The 17,494-nt window shown below is 43.0% G+C and overlaps 1 protein-coding gene across 3 annotated transcripts in view; it reads left to right on the plus strand.

Moving 5' to 3' along the window:
* Positions 1–17,494, plus strand: part of slc38a6 (solute carrier family 38 member 6) — a 69,714-nt gene that overhangs the window by 29,105 nt on the left and 23,115 nt on the right. For all 3 annotated transcript variants that reach the window (XM_060925152.1, XM_060925151.1, XM_060925153.1), the window contains 3 exons: positions 14,981–15,059; positions 15,181–15,263; positions 15,355–15,413. In XM_060925152.1, the coding sequence (XP_060781135.1) occupies positions 14,981–15,059; positions 15,181–15,263; positions 15,355–15,413 (221 nt within the window). The remainder of the gene's footprint in view (positions 1–14,980; positions 15,060–15,180; positions 15,264–15,354; positions 15,414–17,494) is intronic.

The following is a 17,494-nucleotide window of genomic DNA, read 5'->3' on the forward strand; positions in this document are numbered from 1 at the left end:
ATGAGGGGGTTAGGGGCCCATCACAGGCAATGGTGGTGGGTCGCCTACGGAATTCAAAGTTTTTAGCAGACTTGCCCTCACACCTCTCTCATCTGACTGAGTTGGAAAGAGCAGATGTTATTGAGTTGATTAAGTCCTTCTTAAGTCTTTTTCCTGATGTTCCATCTCGTATCTCTGTTATTGAGCACGATATTGATGTGTGTGTGCGCAGCCCATTAAACAACATGCATATCGGGTCAATCCTACGAAGAGGGGACTGCTGCAACAAGAAGTTAACTACCTGTTGGCGCATGACCTGGCTGAGCCAAGTTTTAGTGCATGGAGCTCTCCCTGCCTGCTAGTAAACAAGCCTGATGGGAGTTATCGCTTCTGCACTGACTATAGACGCCTTAATGCAGTTACTAAACCTGATTGTTACCCCTTACCATGCTGTGATGACTGTATAGACCGTGTTGGGTCCGCTAAATTTGTTAGTAAGTTTGATCTCCTAAAGGGATACTGGCAGGTCCCATTGACATCTAGGGCTAAAGAGTTATCTGCTTTTGTAACCCCAGATAATTTCCTGCAGTATTGTGTCATGCCCTTTGGGGTTAGGAACACTCCTGCTATCTTCCAACGACTCATTAATTGAGTCTTGGCAGGGATGCGTGGGTGTGACGCATATTTAGATGACGTCGTTCTATACAGTAGTAATTGGTCCAGTCATATTGATCAAATTAAAGAACTTTTTTCTCGACTGGCTGCAGCTAACTTAACAGTAAATCTTGCTAAGTGCGAGTTTGGCAAGGCTAGTGTCAGAGGTGGAAAAACTGAATTGACAAAGTAAAAGTCCTGCTTAGGTTTTCCTTCTGCCTGTGCTCTCAACACAGGTGATTTCACCAATTAGCTCATCAACCTGGCTTAGGGGATGTGGTAATTAGGATCAGCTGGTTCATTGAATTGGCTGGAGCAAAAATGTGGCAGGGTTTTTACTTTCTGCACCCGGGTTTTTCCACCTCTGGCTAGTGTTACCTATCTTGGTAAGGTGGTGGGTGGAGGTGAAGTCTGGCCTGTAAGGGCCAAAGTTGAAGCAGTTTGTAGTTTCCCTGTGCCTGGAGACCGTCGAGCACTTCGAAGATTTCTTGGGATGACAGGATATTACAGGGCGTTTTGTAAAAATTTTGCATCTGTAGTGTTGCCTCTGACAAACTTGCTTAGTCCCAAAGTTCCATTTCAGTGGACTGACAAGTGTCAGGATGCCTTTGACAACGTAAAGGCTTTGCTTGTGTCTGCTCCGGTGCTTTTGGCCCCAAATTTTGATTGCCCGTTTAGTGCTGTTGACGCCAGTGAGAGTGGTGCTGGGGCTGTGCTGTTACAGCTGGGTTCTGATGGCGTTGAACACCCAGTGGGGTACTTCAGTAAAAAGTTTAACCAACATCAACAGGTGTACTCCACTGTAGAGAGGGAAGCGCTGGTCTTAATTCTAGCTGTTCAGCATTTTGAAGTTTATTTAGGCTCATCCTCGAGACCCATTGAGGTATATACGGATCACAATCCCCTAGTCTTCATTGACCGTATGCGCAATCAAAACCAACGCGTTATGCGTTGGAGTTTGATTTTACAGCAATATCCACTTAAAATATTACATATTAGGGGAAAGGATAATGTTGTAGCAGATGCGCTATCTAGAGCCTAATGTGTGTGTGTTTTTTTTTCTTCAATACTATAACTTTGGTGGTTTTTTTTGTCTTGTTCACTTTGCTTTTGTAGTCCTAGTGCCCAGGATCTACAAGTTGCTGTTTTGGTGATGGACCCTGGTAAGGGGTAGTTGGCCTGATGACTGGAGTTTGAGGTTTACTAGGGCAAACCTCTTTTTAGTGAGGGAGGTGTTATGCCCAGCTATGCCCCCTTCAGGCCCAACACTGTCAGTGCATGGGCAGGGCTGGGTCTTGGTACCTGATTACCTAATTAGGTACACCTGTAATGCCAGCTGGGACTATAAAGGGGCTGGCGCCTATGGCCTCACTAGGCTGTTTCTCTCTCTGTCTTGACTGGTACTACCTGCTTGTTCTCTCTCTCTGTTTCCAGCTCTTATTCTTTTTCCTTGTGCTTCATTCTTTTGTTATTTTGAACACTATCTTATATACTGACCTTTTTTATTTGTATCCACTCACGCATAACCTCACTCCTGTATTTTATCCCTAGACATGTTTTTTTTGTTGTTTAAATAAATTTCTTAAAACTTACTTTTGTTGTCGTCTCCCTCATTATGTGATGGTAAATGAGTCTGCCATTACAATGAACACTAGCACAAATCAATTTAATCCCCAATAATTTGTACAATTCGTGCAGTGTGCGTGACGTAAAAGTAGTGCCTTGATCAGTTAGGATTTCTTTCAGAATCCCAACTCAGGAGATAACACAGAAGAGTGCCTCCACAACACTGCGTGCTGAGATATTGTGGAAAGGCACTGCTTCTGGATATCATGTTGCATCATCCACGATGACTAACACAAAGAAAGCAATACCTGCGTGCAGATCGATCCAATGGCCCAACGAGATCCATGCCAATTCTTTCAAAGGGGATCTCAATTAATTATAATGGGCACAATGGTGCTTTTGGTGTGGCTGCTAGTTTTACCAGCTGGCATTCGTGACATGCTGCACACCACCTGCAGACATTGGCACGAATCCCTGGCCAATAGAAATGGGCCGTGAGACGATTTAGCGTTTTATCCTGCCCCAAATGCCAAGCCATAGGATTATGATGAGCCACATGGAATAAAAGTTCCCTGCAGCTCTTTGGGACCAACAACTGTGTCATCTTTTCTTTCGTTTGAGTGTTCTGTGTCACTCAATACAGCCTATCCTTGATAATACAAAAATATGGGAAGAATAGCGCAATGTTAGGCTGGAGGATTTGACCATCAATTATTTTCACTTGGTCAAAAGCATGTCTCAGAGACTTGTCGCATGCTTGCTCCAATAGGAAATTCCCTAAGGGATTCCCCAGAGAGAGAGGAGAGCTGTCCTCCCTCTCTGTGTCATCAAGACATGGAGCTGATGTGGACGGCCTTAGGACCGTCTCACCAGCTAACATTGTGGCGGGATTCACCCGTGATTTGCTACTGCAGGACCCACCCACTACTAACTGTTTCATTAAGGTTTTAAACCCCAGCCGATCTTTTCCCAAAATCAGTGGGTGGGTGAGGCTCAGACTAACTGCCGCCTCCACACTATGTTTTTCTCCTGAAGTGAATAGTGACGGGCATTAGTGGATATTTGTGTATATCCCTGTGCACACACTTGACCTTTCACCAATTGTGCATTTCCCAGTGCCCCGCATTGAATCAGTCTTTGATGTATGAAGGTCTGATTACAACCAGAATCCACCAAAACCTGATGTGTACCCTCTTGAATACTCACAACTATCCTGTATGCTCTGGCTTGATCAGGGGAAGCCTATGGTGCATTGGGGATGCAATTTGGGGGGGGGGAGAGGAGAGAGAGGGGGAGAAAGCAAAAGTGAGAGGGAGCAGAGGAGAAGTTGCAGGTGTGCCTGCTCCCAGAAACATCAGGTAGTCCTCAGCCAGCCGGACTGCCTCCTCCAGCAACACTGCTCAGTGACACTGGATCCATGCTGACATCTCACTCAGAAACTGGATGACGAACTGCTCTAGTGTCACTCGTTCTAGGATGGTCTCGATGTCGCACTTGCCTGCCAGCAGCCACTGTTGGAAACGTCTCAGAGCTTTTGTGTGAATGCAAATGGCTGGCCCACTTTGCTGTATGCCAGAGAGTGGAAGTGCTGGCACTGCTCTTCTGGGTTGCGGCCAACCCGCTGTAGGATGGCTCGCTTCAGGTTGGGGTGCTCCAGCATGCTGGTGGCTGGGAGCTGCCGAGCCACGAGCTGGACTTCCTCCGACAGGAATGGCAATAGATGAGCCGCCCACTGTGAGGTTGGCCATGAGTTTGCCTCTGCGACACACTCAAATAGTTTGAGGAAGGCATCAGGGTCATCCTGCAGCCCCATCTTGACCAGCTGGATGGGCATGCTGGCCACAGGGACAACCACTGGAGCACCTGTTGACTGGGTCCAGCTCTGGATCACCCACCAGTCTTCTGCTTGGGCTTTGAGCAGAGCCTGGAAGCCCCACCCCTCGTCTACTGACAGCATGATGAGGGCGTGCTGCTGGCACTGGAGGTTGTTGGCGAGTGTTTGGAGGAGTTCTCTGACTGGTTCGGACTCCATGGCAGCGTTCCTTCTTCACTCCCAGGTTTTGGCACCATTGTAACACTTTTGTGGGGGTGGTTAATGAAGAACTGGAAGCTGGTGTTCTCGTTCAAAGTAAGCTTCAGTTTTATTCACACTTTAAAGTGATTTATACAACTTAGTAGAGACATATACACACACATGACATGGTGTCACCACTCTCTCTCTTCCTGGCTGTCTGAAAGGTACACAGAGACACAGGTTAATAGACAGCCAGTAATTAAACACAGGTGCACCTCATCATGTTACCTGCTTGTTCAACCTGACTCCTCACCATTCACAGCCGACGCTCGACCATGCCCCCGCTGCCACATAGACCTTTGTGCCAAATAGAATCAAATGTCTTTTGGAAATCAATAAAACATGAATATTTTTTGTTTTGGTTAACATACAGGTTGGCGCGCGCGTGTGTGTGTGTGTGTGTGTGTGTGTGTGTGTGTGTAAGGTGTAATATGATCACTGAGGTGGTGATTTGACTTTTATTCAAGACACTGCGTTTCATTAGGAGTCTGTAAATCTCGAGGTAAAGATGCTGCATCAAACCTTCACGCAGACACCTTGGTAATTATTCGGGTCAAATGTATCTCCACTTTTTAAACAGGTGTTTATAAAACCTTCAGTCCAGAGTTAAGGGATGTAACCTGCACTCAGAGTCCTGGTGAATACTTTAAGAAAAGCTCATTGTGATTCCCCCCCCCCCCCCCCATAAATCATTTAGCTAAGGTTTCCAGTGACAACCAGTGAGTTTACCATACACCATTCATGGGCATGCAGTGTTCGAAATACCCGTCTGCAGTCTGCATTTTGCAGAATGATTTTCAATATTGCAGAAGAAAAATTAAACAACCTGCAATTTTGCAGAATGAAAAAATCAGGCTCGGGATTCAATGGTTCTCAATTTAGCAAACTAGCGGCGCTGTAAATAAACTGAAACCTGCGCCGCGAGAACCTGACGGCGTTTTCCACGTCAGAGTTGAGCAATATTTACGTAATACCGACGAAAGGCGACGACAACCATATAAGGGCAGTCCGATGTAAGATTTTGTCACTTTTAATACCCGCCGGGAGGACCCGACAACTACCTCGGCAGTGTTCGGCAGTTTCCACCATGCATCTCCCAGAATTCAATGCAGCACAACAAACATGGCTCCCAAGAAGAGGATTGTTTCTTTGGGGCAAGAGGAGGCCTTCAACAAAGCCGTATGGCCCACGAAGATGGCAGGTTGCATTCATTGACACATCTGGTTCAGAAAGCGAAGACTCTGACTAGTTCTTATCTTGCATACATATATATTGGTAAATTGTATAGGTTTGAATCATGCAAAATTATACTGATATTATATCCCTTTTGAAGACAGCAACAGTATTTTACCTTTATTCATAGATACTTTTGAATATTTTGTTTTCTCATACCAAGCTACACTAATACATGTTTTGTGTACATGTTCTATTTTTTATTTTTTTTTACTAGTGCTGTGTTGCCTGTGGTGCAGACTAGCACAAAGTAAAACAGTTGCCCTGTAAGACAAAGCTTATAGGTTCAGTTCTGTAGCTCTCGGTAGTTCTGTAGCTCTCAGTTCTGCCATGATTAGTTTGTAGCCAGTTCTCTGTTAGTTTAGAGCAGTGAAGCCCCTGCAGTCGTTCTCCATTCAGTTCATGACCTTGCACTTTAGAAGCCAGGCAAACACAATGAACCCAAACGTCTTTCCATTTGCCAGTTGGGTTTTATTCCTTAATGCCATCAATTCTTTGCATCATCGTAAGATGTAACAGAGTGTAGAATTGAAACCTTGTTTTCAATTTAAAACTACAGGTTGCAGATGCAAACACTGAAGTACATTTTGGGTAACAATCTATTGTTCAAGCTAGAAACTTAATCTTGACAAAATGTAACATGACGTGTAACATGAAAATGAATGTTTTGTTTCTTGAAGAACAGTTGTGTTCTATTTTTTATTGTGGTGATACCTTTATTAGTATGTTGTGTGGAAGGATGATGTGTGGGTGTGATAACTAGTACATTTATGAATTAGTTGGTATACTTCAAGTTGTAGTAGCCCGTAGTGTCAGGGCGAGGGGGATGAAAGACCTGTGGAGGTATCATGGAATGATAACTTTGCTGCAGAGAAGGATCTGTGAAGACTGAAATTAAAAATAGAGTGAGAGAATAAAGAATTACAGTAATGCTATGAGTTGTAAAGCTAGATATGATGTAAATATAGGCATTATTAGGTTGAGAAGGGTGTAGTATGGAGGCTTGTGTATTTGCAGAAAATATTTCCAAATTGCAGAACAAAATTTTGACAGAACACTGGAAAAAGTATTTCAACCACTGGCATGTGTTAAAGGAGGTACAGTCTGCCAAATACCTGGGGGTGAACATACAACATCACCTAAGCTGGTGACAATCACATTAATCAGGTAGTGAGGAAGGCAAACTCCACTAGGGCCTTCCTGCAAAGGAACTTATACTAGTGTCCATGGAAGACCAAGGACCTCTGCTATAAGACCCTCGTAAGACCACAGGTGGAATGTGCCAGCATAATAGTCAAGTCAAATTTATTTGTATAGCGCTTTTAACAATAAACATTGTTGCAAAGCAGCTTTACAGAATCTGAACGAATTTAAACATGAGCTAATTTTATCCCTAATCTATCCCCAATGATGAAGCCTGTGGCAGTGGTGGCAAGGAAAAACTCTCTCAGACGACACGAGGAAGAAACCTCGAGAGGAACCAGACTCAAAAGGGAACCCATCCTCATTTGGGCAACAACAGACAACATGACTGACTATAGCATTAACAGTTTTAACATGAAGTCAGTTTCGTTGATGTTATAAACTCTTCATTGATGGAAACTTAAGCGCAAAACTGTTCATGACAACTGCAGTCCTAAAGTCAGCAAGTCAACTGTAGTCCTCAGCCATAAAAGCATTACTGTAAGAGTCCAGAGCGTCCTCCAAATGTGACTTTCAACTGTCCACATGGGGCCGTCCTCCACAGGAGCGATGCGATGAGACTCCAACCAGATACAGGGCACCAGGATGGATCAAGCAGGTCTGAGGAGCAGAAGAGGTTCAGCATCTCGAGCCCAGGACCAACATGTAACTCGGAGGGACAGATTTGGGGGGGAGGGGGAGAGAGAGGGAGAGAAAACACAGGTGGTTAGGTATGCCCAATGTCACCTGAATAAGTAGGAACAGTATACATTTTGCACTGAGTACAAGCAGGGACTCCGGCAACTAACTATGACAGCATAACTAAAAGGGGAGAGCCAGAAGGTAACACAGGCATGAGGGGCCCCGGGACATAAAGCAGCAGCCACTACACCGTCAACAAACTCAAGTGAGCAAGCGAGTGGAGGACTGACAGCATCCATACATCCCAGTTTACCAAAGCACTGTCTGAGGATCCTCCAGAGCTACACCTTTACCTCATTAACACCATTAACACAAGGCTTGACTAAACAGATGTTTTCAGCCAAGACTTAAACGCTGAGACTGTGTCTGATTCCCGAACACTACTTGGAAGGCTGTTCCATAACTGTGGGGCTTTGTAAGAAAAGGCTCCGCCCCCTGATGTAGCCTTCACTATACGAGGTACCAGCAGATAGCCTGCACCTTTTGATCCAAGTAGGCGTGGCGGGTCATAGAGGAGCAGAAGTTCACTCAGGTACTGTGGTGCGAGACCATTCAGTGCTTTAAAGGTCAATAGTAGTATTTTATAATCAATACGAAATTTGATTGGGAGCCAATGCAGTGTGGATAAGACAGGGGTGATATTTTCTAGTTCTAGTAAGGACTCTTGCTACTGCATTTTGAACTAACTGGAGCTTGTTTATGCACTTATTGGAACATCCAGACAGTAAGGCATTACAATAATCCAACCTGGAGGGAACGAAAGCATGGACTAGTTTTTCCGCATCATGTAGTGACATTAAATTTCTTATCTTAGCAATATTTCTGAAATGAAAGAAAGCTATCTGGATGATATCAATGTGAGTTTCGAATGAAAGACTGGGGTCAATAATCACTCCAAGGTCTTTTACTGCTGCACGTGAAGAAACAGAAAGGCCATCCAGAGTTACTGTGGAATCAGAAAACTTACTTCTAGCTGCATGTGGTCCGAGTACAAGTACTTCAGTCTTGTCAGAGTTAAGCAGAAGGAAGTTAATAAGCATCCAGTGTCTAATGTCCTTCACACATTCCTCAGTTCTATTAAGCTGGTGTCTCTCATCAGGTTTTGCAGAAACATACAACTGTGTGTCATCAGCATAACAGTGGAAACTAATACTATGTTAATGAATAATATCACCCAGAGGTAACATATATAAAGAAAAAAGCAGTGGACCCAAGACAGAACCTTGTGGAACACCAAACTTTACCTCTGTACGTCTAGAAATATCACCATTTACATCAACATACTGATAGCGATCAGTTAGATAAGACCTGAGCCAGGAGAGAGCCGTTCCCTTAACTCCCACAACATTTTCTAGTCTATCCAGAAGAATGGAATGATCAATGGTCTCAAATGCTGCACTAAGGTCAAGCAACACAAGCAGCGAGACACAGCCCTGATCAGACGCCAACAGTAGGTCGTTTACTACTTTAACCAGAGCTGTCTCTGTGCTATGATGAGGTCTAAATCCTGACTGATACATTTCATGGATGTTATTCCTCTGTAAATATGAGCATAACTGCTGTGCCACAGCTTTTTCAGGGATCTTGGAGATAAAGGGGAGGTTTGATATTGGCCGATAATTGGACAGCTGACAGGGATCAAGGTCAGGTTTTTTAATCAGGGGTTTGATAACTGCTAGTTTAAAGGATTTGGGTACATAGCCAATCATAAGAGAAGAATTTATTATTTTTAGAAGTGGTTCAATTACTTCAGGTATTATCTGTTTGAATAGATGTGTCGGTAAGGGATCTAGTACACAAGTAGAGGCTTTTGATGCCGAGATTAATGAAAGTAATTCTGTTTCTTTTAGGGGAGTAAAACATTCTAATTGATGATCTGATACAGTTATATTGTTAACTACAGGGTCACTTACATTGTCTGTCTGACCTTAAATTAGTAGTTTGAATTTTTTGTCGGATATTCTCAATTTTGTCATTAAAAAAATTCATGAAATCGTTGGTACTACATACTGCAGGTGTGCATGTGTCTATAGTGGACTTATTCCTGGTTAATTTTGCTACAGTATTAAATAGGAATCTAGGATTATTTTTGTTATCTTCTATTAGGGAGGAGAGATATGTTGATCTCGCAGCACTAAGAGCTTTTCTGTACTTCAGGAAGCTCTCCTTCCACGCTAATTTGAATACTACCAATTTTGTTTGACGCCATTTACGTTCCAATTTTCGAGTGGTCTGTTTTAATGTGCGAGTGTCATCATTATACCAGGGTGCTAATTTTTTGTCTCTGACCATTTTCCTTTTAAGAGGAGCTACATTATCTAAAGTATAGCGGAACGTTGACTCTAAGCATTCAGTTGCCTGATCAAGTTCTGCAGGGGCTGACAGTGACCCAATCAAAGTTGACAGCTCTGGGAGATCATTTATAAAGCTCTGTGCAGTAGCTGACGTGAATGTACGTTTAATACAGTAGCGTGGTGAGGTGCATATATTATTACTCAGACATATTTTGAATGAGATGAGATAATGATCTGAGATAACTTCAGACTGTGGAAGTGTGACTATATTTTCTACGTTTAACCCGAATGTTAGTATTATATCGAGGGTGTGACCACCATTATGGGTCGGTCCTATGACATTCTGATTAATCCCTACTGAATCTAAAATGGACACAAACGCTATTTTCAAAGGGTCTTCTGGGTTATCGAAGTGAATATTAAAATCTCCGACAACTAAAGCTTTGTCTAAGGAAATAACCAGATCTGAGATAAAATCTGCAAATTCAGAAAGAAACTCAGAATATGTGTCAGCCCTGTGATGACCTGGCGACTTGTCCAGGGTGTACCCCACCTTTCGCCCATAGTCAGCTGGGATAGGCTCCAGCTTGCCTGCGACCCTGTAGAACAGGATAAAGCGGCTAGAGATGATGAGATGAGAACTCAGAATATGGCCCCGGGGGCCTGTAAATAATAAGTAATGGAATTAACTGGGTAGACTTGTTTTTCAAGGTTACATACATTTATATGAGTATGAAGAACTTCAAATGTATTAAATTTATGACCAGGTTTTTGTGTTACACCTAGATAATCATTATAAATAACCGCGACACCTCCTCCTCTGCCAGTTAGACGAGGCTGGTGTATATAACTGTATCCAGGAGGACTCGCTTCATTTAATGATATTCATTTGGCTTAATCCATGTTTCAGTTAAACACAGTACATTAAACTCCTGATCAGTAATGAGTTCATTAACCATTAGTGCTTTAGATGTAAGAGATCTAATATTTAATAGCCCCACCTTTAGATCAAAGGTGCTGGCAGCGGCTGTACAGTCAGTATGATCTAATTTTATGTTGATTAGGTTACTGGAACAAACTCTCTGAATATTTCTACCTTTTTGTTGAGCTCGGGGAACAGACACAGTCTCGATGTAGTGGACCCTGAGTGACGACTCTGTGCAACTAGCAGACAGTCGGTTTAGCCTGTTCGTCTGCTCCCTGGCCTTGGCTCTGGATTGTCAGAAATTAACTAGGCCTGTTCTGAGACTATGACCTATGCTGCAGGAAATGAGAGCAGCACCTTCCCGAGTGGGATGGATACCGTCCTGCCCTAACAGGCCAGCAGTGCCCTCAAAATTAGCCCAATTATCTATAAAGCCCGCACTGTTTTCAGAGCACCACCTGGACAACCAGCAGTTCAGCGACCATAACCTGCTGTAAGCTACATCGCCACGCCGCATTGGGATGGGGCCAGAGCATACTACAGCATCGGACATCGCCTTCGCTAATTTAAACACCTCTACAAAGTTACTCTTAGTAACCTCAGACTGACGAAGGCGTATATCATTAGCTCCTGCATGGATAACTATCTTTGAGAATCTGTGCTTGCCTAGGACCCTAAGATTACCTGCTATGTCCGGCACCCTGGCTCCCGGTATACACCTGACTAAAGCTGCTGGTGCCCCTAAAGGCTGAGTTAATTTCACGTGCCGTATGATAGAGTCCCCTATAACCAGAGCTCTTTCAGGTTTCTCAGTGGGTGCATCACTAAGGAGAGCAAACCTGTTCGACACATGACGCGGAGAGGAGTGGTGCTCCCGTGGGCGAGCCTCAGTGGTAGCTTTGGCTCTACGCTTATGCCACTGAGCCGTCACCCATTCACCCCACTGTAAGGGCTCTAATGCCGGAGTTGGGGGATTACTAACTCCACCTAGGGCATCCAGACTTTCCTCTACAGAAACTACACTGTTATCACGCTCACTGGCCTTCTCTAAAGCCTGGACATGCACTTCTAGCACTATGATCTTCTCCGTCAGAGAGCTAACTAATCTCCACTTATCACAAATAAAGCTATCGCTAACGATGGAGGAAGAATGACTAAACATCCTGCACTCAGCACACTGAACAGGCTGAAGGTGTGCCATGATGAAAAGATTCACGTACCCTTAATCAAAGATCTGTTGATATTAAAGCAGATCCGATGTGGATGGCCTCCACTTGTGGTCTTTACGCAGGAAGAGAAAAAGAAAGAAAGAAAGCTTCTGGTCTCGGTGTTCTTCCGAAAAAACGGAAAAAGGAAAGTGAAAATGGAAAGCACAAAAAGGAAAGCGACAGTAGAATAAAAATGAAGATGATATTGGAAAATTATTTGTAGAAAAAAATTTAAAAAGATTAAATGTCACCTGAATAAGTAGGTACAGTATACATATTGCACTGAGTGAAAGCAGGGACTCCAGCAACTAACTATGACAGCATAACTAAAAGGGGAGAGCCAGAAGGTAACACAGGCATGAGGGGCCCCGGGACATAAAGCAGCAGCCACGACACCATCAACAAACTCAAGTGAGCAAGCGAGTGGGGACTGACAGCATCCATACATCCCAGTTTACCAAAACACTCTGTCTGAGGATCCTCCAGATCTACACCTTTACCTCATAAACACCATTAACACAAGGCTTGACTAAACAGATGTTTTCAGCCGAGACTTAAACACTGAGACTGTGTCTGATTCCCGAACACTACTTGGAAAGCTGTTCCATAACTGTGGGGCTTTGTAAGAAAAGGCTCCGCCCCCTGATGTAGCCTTCACTATACAAGGTACCAGCAGATTGCCTGCACCTTTTGATCGAAGTAGGCGTGGCGGGTCATAGAGGAGCAGAAGTTCACTCAGGTACTGTGGTGCGAGACCATTCAGTGCTTTAAAGGTCAATAGTAGTATTTTATAATCAATACGAAATTTGATTGAATATGGGATCCCCACACAGCCAACAATATCCACAACCTCAAAATGGTACAACACCATGCAGCCAGGTTTGTGACTGGTGATTACCACCGGATTACCAGCGTCATTAGGTTACTACCGTATATCAGCTTCAGTGGCAAACCCTACAGGAACGGCGAGCAGTAAACAAGTTAATAATGATGTATAGGATAGTTAACAACCAAGTAGCTATACCAACAGCATATCTGATCCCAACTTCTTCTACAACAAGAGGGCACAATCAACGGTTCCCTATACCATTCACACAGACCCAGATTTATCAGCATTAATTCTTTCCTGATACAATCCAACTGTGGAACAACCTGCCATCAGCTACTATTGCCTGCACCTCAGTTAACACCTTCAAGAATGAGCTGCAGAGCATGATCCTATGCTACTAAAACTAATTTTAAATGTTTTATATATAGGATGATTTTAAACCTGCACATACATTTTGATAATTAACTTGTACAATGTGCAAGTTCAATAATACACCAGAAGGTGGCCTGAACTTTTTTTGGAAGAAGAAGACGAAGAAAAAGACCCTCCTGCGCTGTTGGATTTGAGACTGACGAGTCCGATCGAAAGTTCTTTCTGGGATTCTTTTACAGCCAGTTTTAATGTGTTCAGTTTTTATCCCCTGCTGGCCGAATGGCCTGAAGGGGGATTATGTTGTGGCGATTTCTGTCTATCCGTCCCTCTCTCCATCCCTCCCTCCCTCCTGGGAAGGGTGCTCACCTTCTGACATCAACTCCTCTCACAATTTTTGGAGGAATTTCACGAAACTTGGCAGGATTCTTTATTATATGTCAATAATATGTATGTTTTAATTTCATTAAATTCAGTCACATTTTACCAGAGTTACAGCCCTTGATTTAACAAAATTATAATTTGACAATTTCATGAGATTGTGTTTTCCTTCTGAAATCAACTCCTCTCACAATTTTTGGAGGAATTTCACCAAACTTGATAAGAGGCCTTGTTATATGTCAGTAGTACACATATTGTTATTTTGTTCAATTCAGTCCCATTTTACCAGAGTTACAGCCCTTGATTAACAACCTTGTACTTTCGCAATTTCATGAAAGTGTGCTTGCCTTCTGACATCAACTCCTTTCACAATTTTTGGATGAATTTCTTGAAGCTTGGCAAAAGGCCTTGTTATATGATGGTGTAACAACTGTGGTAGGCCTGCCAATTGGTAACCTGGTGTACCTGATTACCTAATTACATCTCTGCCTTGTGGCAGGCGTTTTATTGTGTTTCAGGTGTGCCTGATTGGGAGGAGCTATAAAAGCCCCCCCAGAACATTCCAGGAGGGTTGCTCTCCTCCTTGGGTTTTTGGATTCATTTGCGTGACACTGGGACTGACCACACTACACTCCCTTATTACTGATTTGCACTACATTTATTTATCATTATTTAATTCTTTATTATAATAAATTATATCATTATTTGCAAACCTGTGTGGTCTCCCAGTTTATGTTGCCTTGCTTGAGCCGGCATTGCAACAATGGTAATACGCATATTGCGATTTAATTTCATTTGTGAAAAATTTCCCAGAGTTTTGACTCTTGATTAAGTAACTTGTAAATTGACAATTTCATGAGGGTGTATGTTCTTCTGAAATCAACTCCTCTCACAATTTGTGGAGGAATTTCACCAAACTTGGCAAAAGGCTTCGTTATATGACAGTTATACACACATTGAAATTTCATTTAATTTGGGCAAATTTTACCAGAGTTATGCCCTTGAGTATTAACAAACTTGTACTTTGACAATTTCATCAAGGTGTGCTTGCTTTCTGAAATCAACTCCCCTTGCAATTTTTGGAGGAATTTCATGTAATTTGGCAAAAAAGTTTTTATCCCCCGCTGGCCGAAAGGCCCGAAGGGGGATTATGTTGTGGCGATGTCCGTCCGTCCCAGGAAGGGTACTCACCTTATGAAATCAACTCCTCTCACAATTTTACTTTGACAATTTCATGAGGGTGTACATTCTTCTGAAATCAATTCCTCTCACAATTTTTGGAGGAATTTTACCAAACTTGGCAGGATTCTTTGTTATATGTCAGTAATATGCATATTGCAATTTCGTTCAATTCCATCACATTTTACCAGAGTCATGGCCCAGTTGCCAGTGGGGGATATTGTGCTCTCAGAGCACTCTTAGTCAGTTTTAGTCATTTGTCTATTTTTGTTTTGTTTTGTTAGTGTTGTTTAAAGCTCTGACCCGTGTGTCCCTCTTCTGTATTGACAAGTCCAGAGCTCCCAGAAATACTTGGTGTTTCTCTCTCTCTCTCTCTCTCTCTCTCTCTCTCTCCCCCCCCCCCAGCCATGACTTCTTACATGTTCATCCTAAAGATTGAACTTCCTCCAACCATCAGTGGCTTCCTGAGAGACGAGCATTCTGGGTAAATTTCCCCATTTATCCGTATAGCCTTGAGGGATTTTTTACAAATTGTCTGAATGCAGGAAAGTTTCTGTGTGTGTGTGTGTGTGTGTGTGTGTGTGTGTGTGTGTGTGTGTGTGCAGTGTGTGGTATGAAAATGGGATGGTGTTACTGATCCTGGTCACGGTGTGTGTGGTGCTTCCTCTTGCCCTGCTGCCCAAAATCGGTAAGTCACCACACAGCAAGTGTGTGTGCACATGTTAGCATTAGCTTTGCTCTGTATTGTGTGTGTGATCTTCTTGGTTTTGTCCTGCCAGGTTTCCTGGGTTACAGCAGCGGTCTGTCATTCTTCTTCATGCTGTTTTTTGCTGTTGTGGTGAGTCTATTCCTCGCTCCTCTCACTGCAGCGCTCCATTCCTCAAACACCACAGAGATCTACTGATGAGTGCCATTTCTTATTCAACAACACCTCAGACTTTTTATCCATTATAGTTTAATGTAATGTTGTGGAACGTTGGTGAACCAAGTTTCTGTCCTCTCTTGCTTTATAGCAGCGATAAACACTCGACTCGTTCCCTCACCAACCTCTGTTTATTCTTTTAAAGTTCCCGCTTTCATTCTGACCGTGCCAGAGACTCCTTCATTAAATAAATTTCATCACATCAGTAATTCGACATGTTTATAAAAATGTGTTTTATATCGACTGTCCGCTCTACATGTCCCTGAGAACGAGCTGTTACTATAGAAATGATAATGTATTAGAATAGGCATTAATACAACCCCGATTCCAAAAAAGTTGGGACAAAGTACAAATTGTAAATAAAAACGGAATGCAATGATGTGGAAGTTTCAAAATTCCATATTTTATTCAGAATAGAACATAGATGACATATCAAATGTTTAAACTGAGAAAATGTATCATTTAAAGAGGAAAAATTAGGTGATTTTTAAATTTCATGACAACACATCTCAAAGTTGGGACAAGGCCATATTTCCCACTGTGAGACATCCCCTTTTCTCTTTACAACAGTCTGTAAACGTCTGGGGACTGAGGAGACAAGTTGCTCAAGTTTAGGGATAGGAATGTTAACCCATTCTTGTCTAATGTAGGATTCTAGTTGCTCAACTGTCTTAGGTATTTTTTGTCGTATCTTCCGTTTTATGATGCGCCAAATGTTTTCTATGGGTGAAAGATCTGGACTGCAGGCTGGCCAGTTCAGTACCCGGACCCTTCTTCTACGCAGCCATGATGCTGTAATTGATGCAGTATGTGGTTTGGCATTGTCATGTTGGAAAATGCAAGGTCTTCCCTGAAAGAGACGTCGTCTGGATGGGAGCATATGTTGCTCTAGAACCTGGATATACCTTTCAGCATTGATGGTGTCTTTCCAGATGTGTAAGCTGCCCATGCCACACGCACTAATGCAACCCCATACCATCAGAGATGCAGGCTTCTGAACTGAGCCCTGATAACAACTCGGGTCGTCCTTCTCCTCTTTAGTCCGAATGACACAGCGTCCCTGATTTCCGTAAAGAACTTCAAATTTTGATTCGTCTGACCACAGAACAGTTTTCCACTTTGCCACAGTCCATTTTAAATGAGCCTTGGCCCAGAGAAGACGTCTGCGCTTCTGGATCGTGTTTAGATACGGCTTCTTCTTTGAACTATAGAGTTTTAGCTGGCAGCGGCGGATGGCACGGTGAATTGTGTTCACAGATAATGTTCTCTGGAAATATTCCTGAGCCCATTTTGTGATTTCCAATACAGAAACATGCCTGTATGTGATGCAGTGCCGTCTAAGGGCCCGAAGATCAGGGCACCCAGTATGGTTTTCCGGCCTTGACCCTTACGCACAGAGATTCTTCCAGATTCTCTGAATCTTTTGATGATATTATGCACTGTAGATGATGATATGTTCAAACTCTTTGCAATTTTACACTGTCGAACTCCTTTCTGATATTGCTCCACTATTTGTCGGCGCAGAATTAGGGGGATTGGTGATCCTCTTCCCATCTTTACTTCTGAGAGCCGCTGCTACTCCAAGATGCTCTTTTTATACCCAGTCATGTTAATGACCTATTGCCAATTGACCTAATGAGTTGCAATTTGGTCCTCCAGCTGTTTCTTTTTTGTCCCTTTAACTTTTCCAGCCTCTTATTGCCCCTGTCCCAACTTTTTTGAGATGTGTTGCTGTCATGAAATTTCAAATGAGCCAATATTTGGCATGAAATTTCAAAATGTCTCACTTTCGACATTTGATATGTTTTCTATTGTGAATACAATATCAGTTTTTGAGATTTGTAAATTATTGCATTCCGTTTTTATTTACAATTTGTACTTTGTCCCAACTTTTTAGGAATCGGGGTTGTATAAATAAACCTGTGATGTGCAGCTGCATTACTGTCAGAGCTGCTGGAATAGAGAATTAATCAACACCTGATGACCAGTCAGAGTCC

The sequence above is a fragment of the Neoarius graeffei genome, chromosome 7, assembly GCF_027579695.1.
Source record: "Neoarius graeffei isolate fNeoGra1 chromosome 7, fNeoGra1.pri, whole genome shotgun sequence".
In the NCBI taxonomy this organism is placed as follows: domain Eukaryota; kingdom Metazoa; phylum Chordata; class Actinopteri; order Siluriformes; family Ariidae; genus Neoarius; species Neoarius graeffei.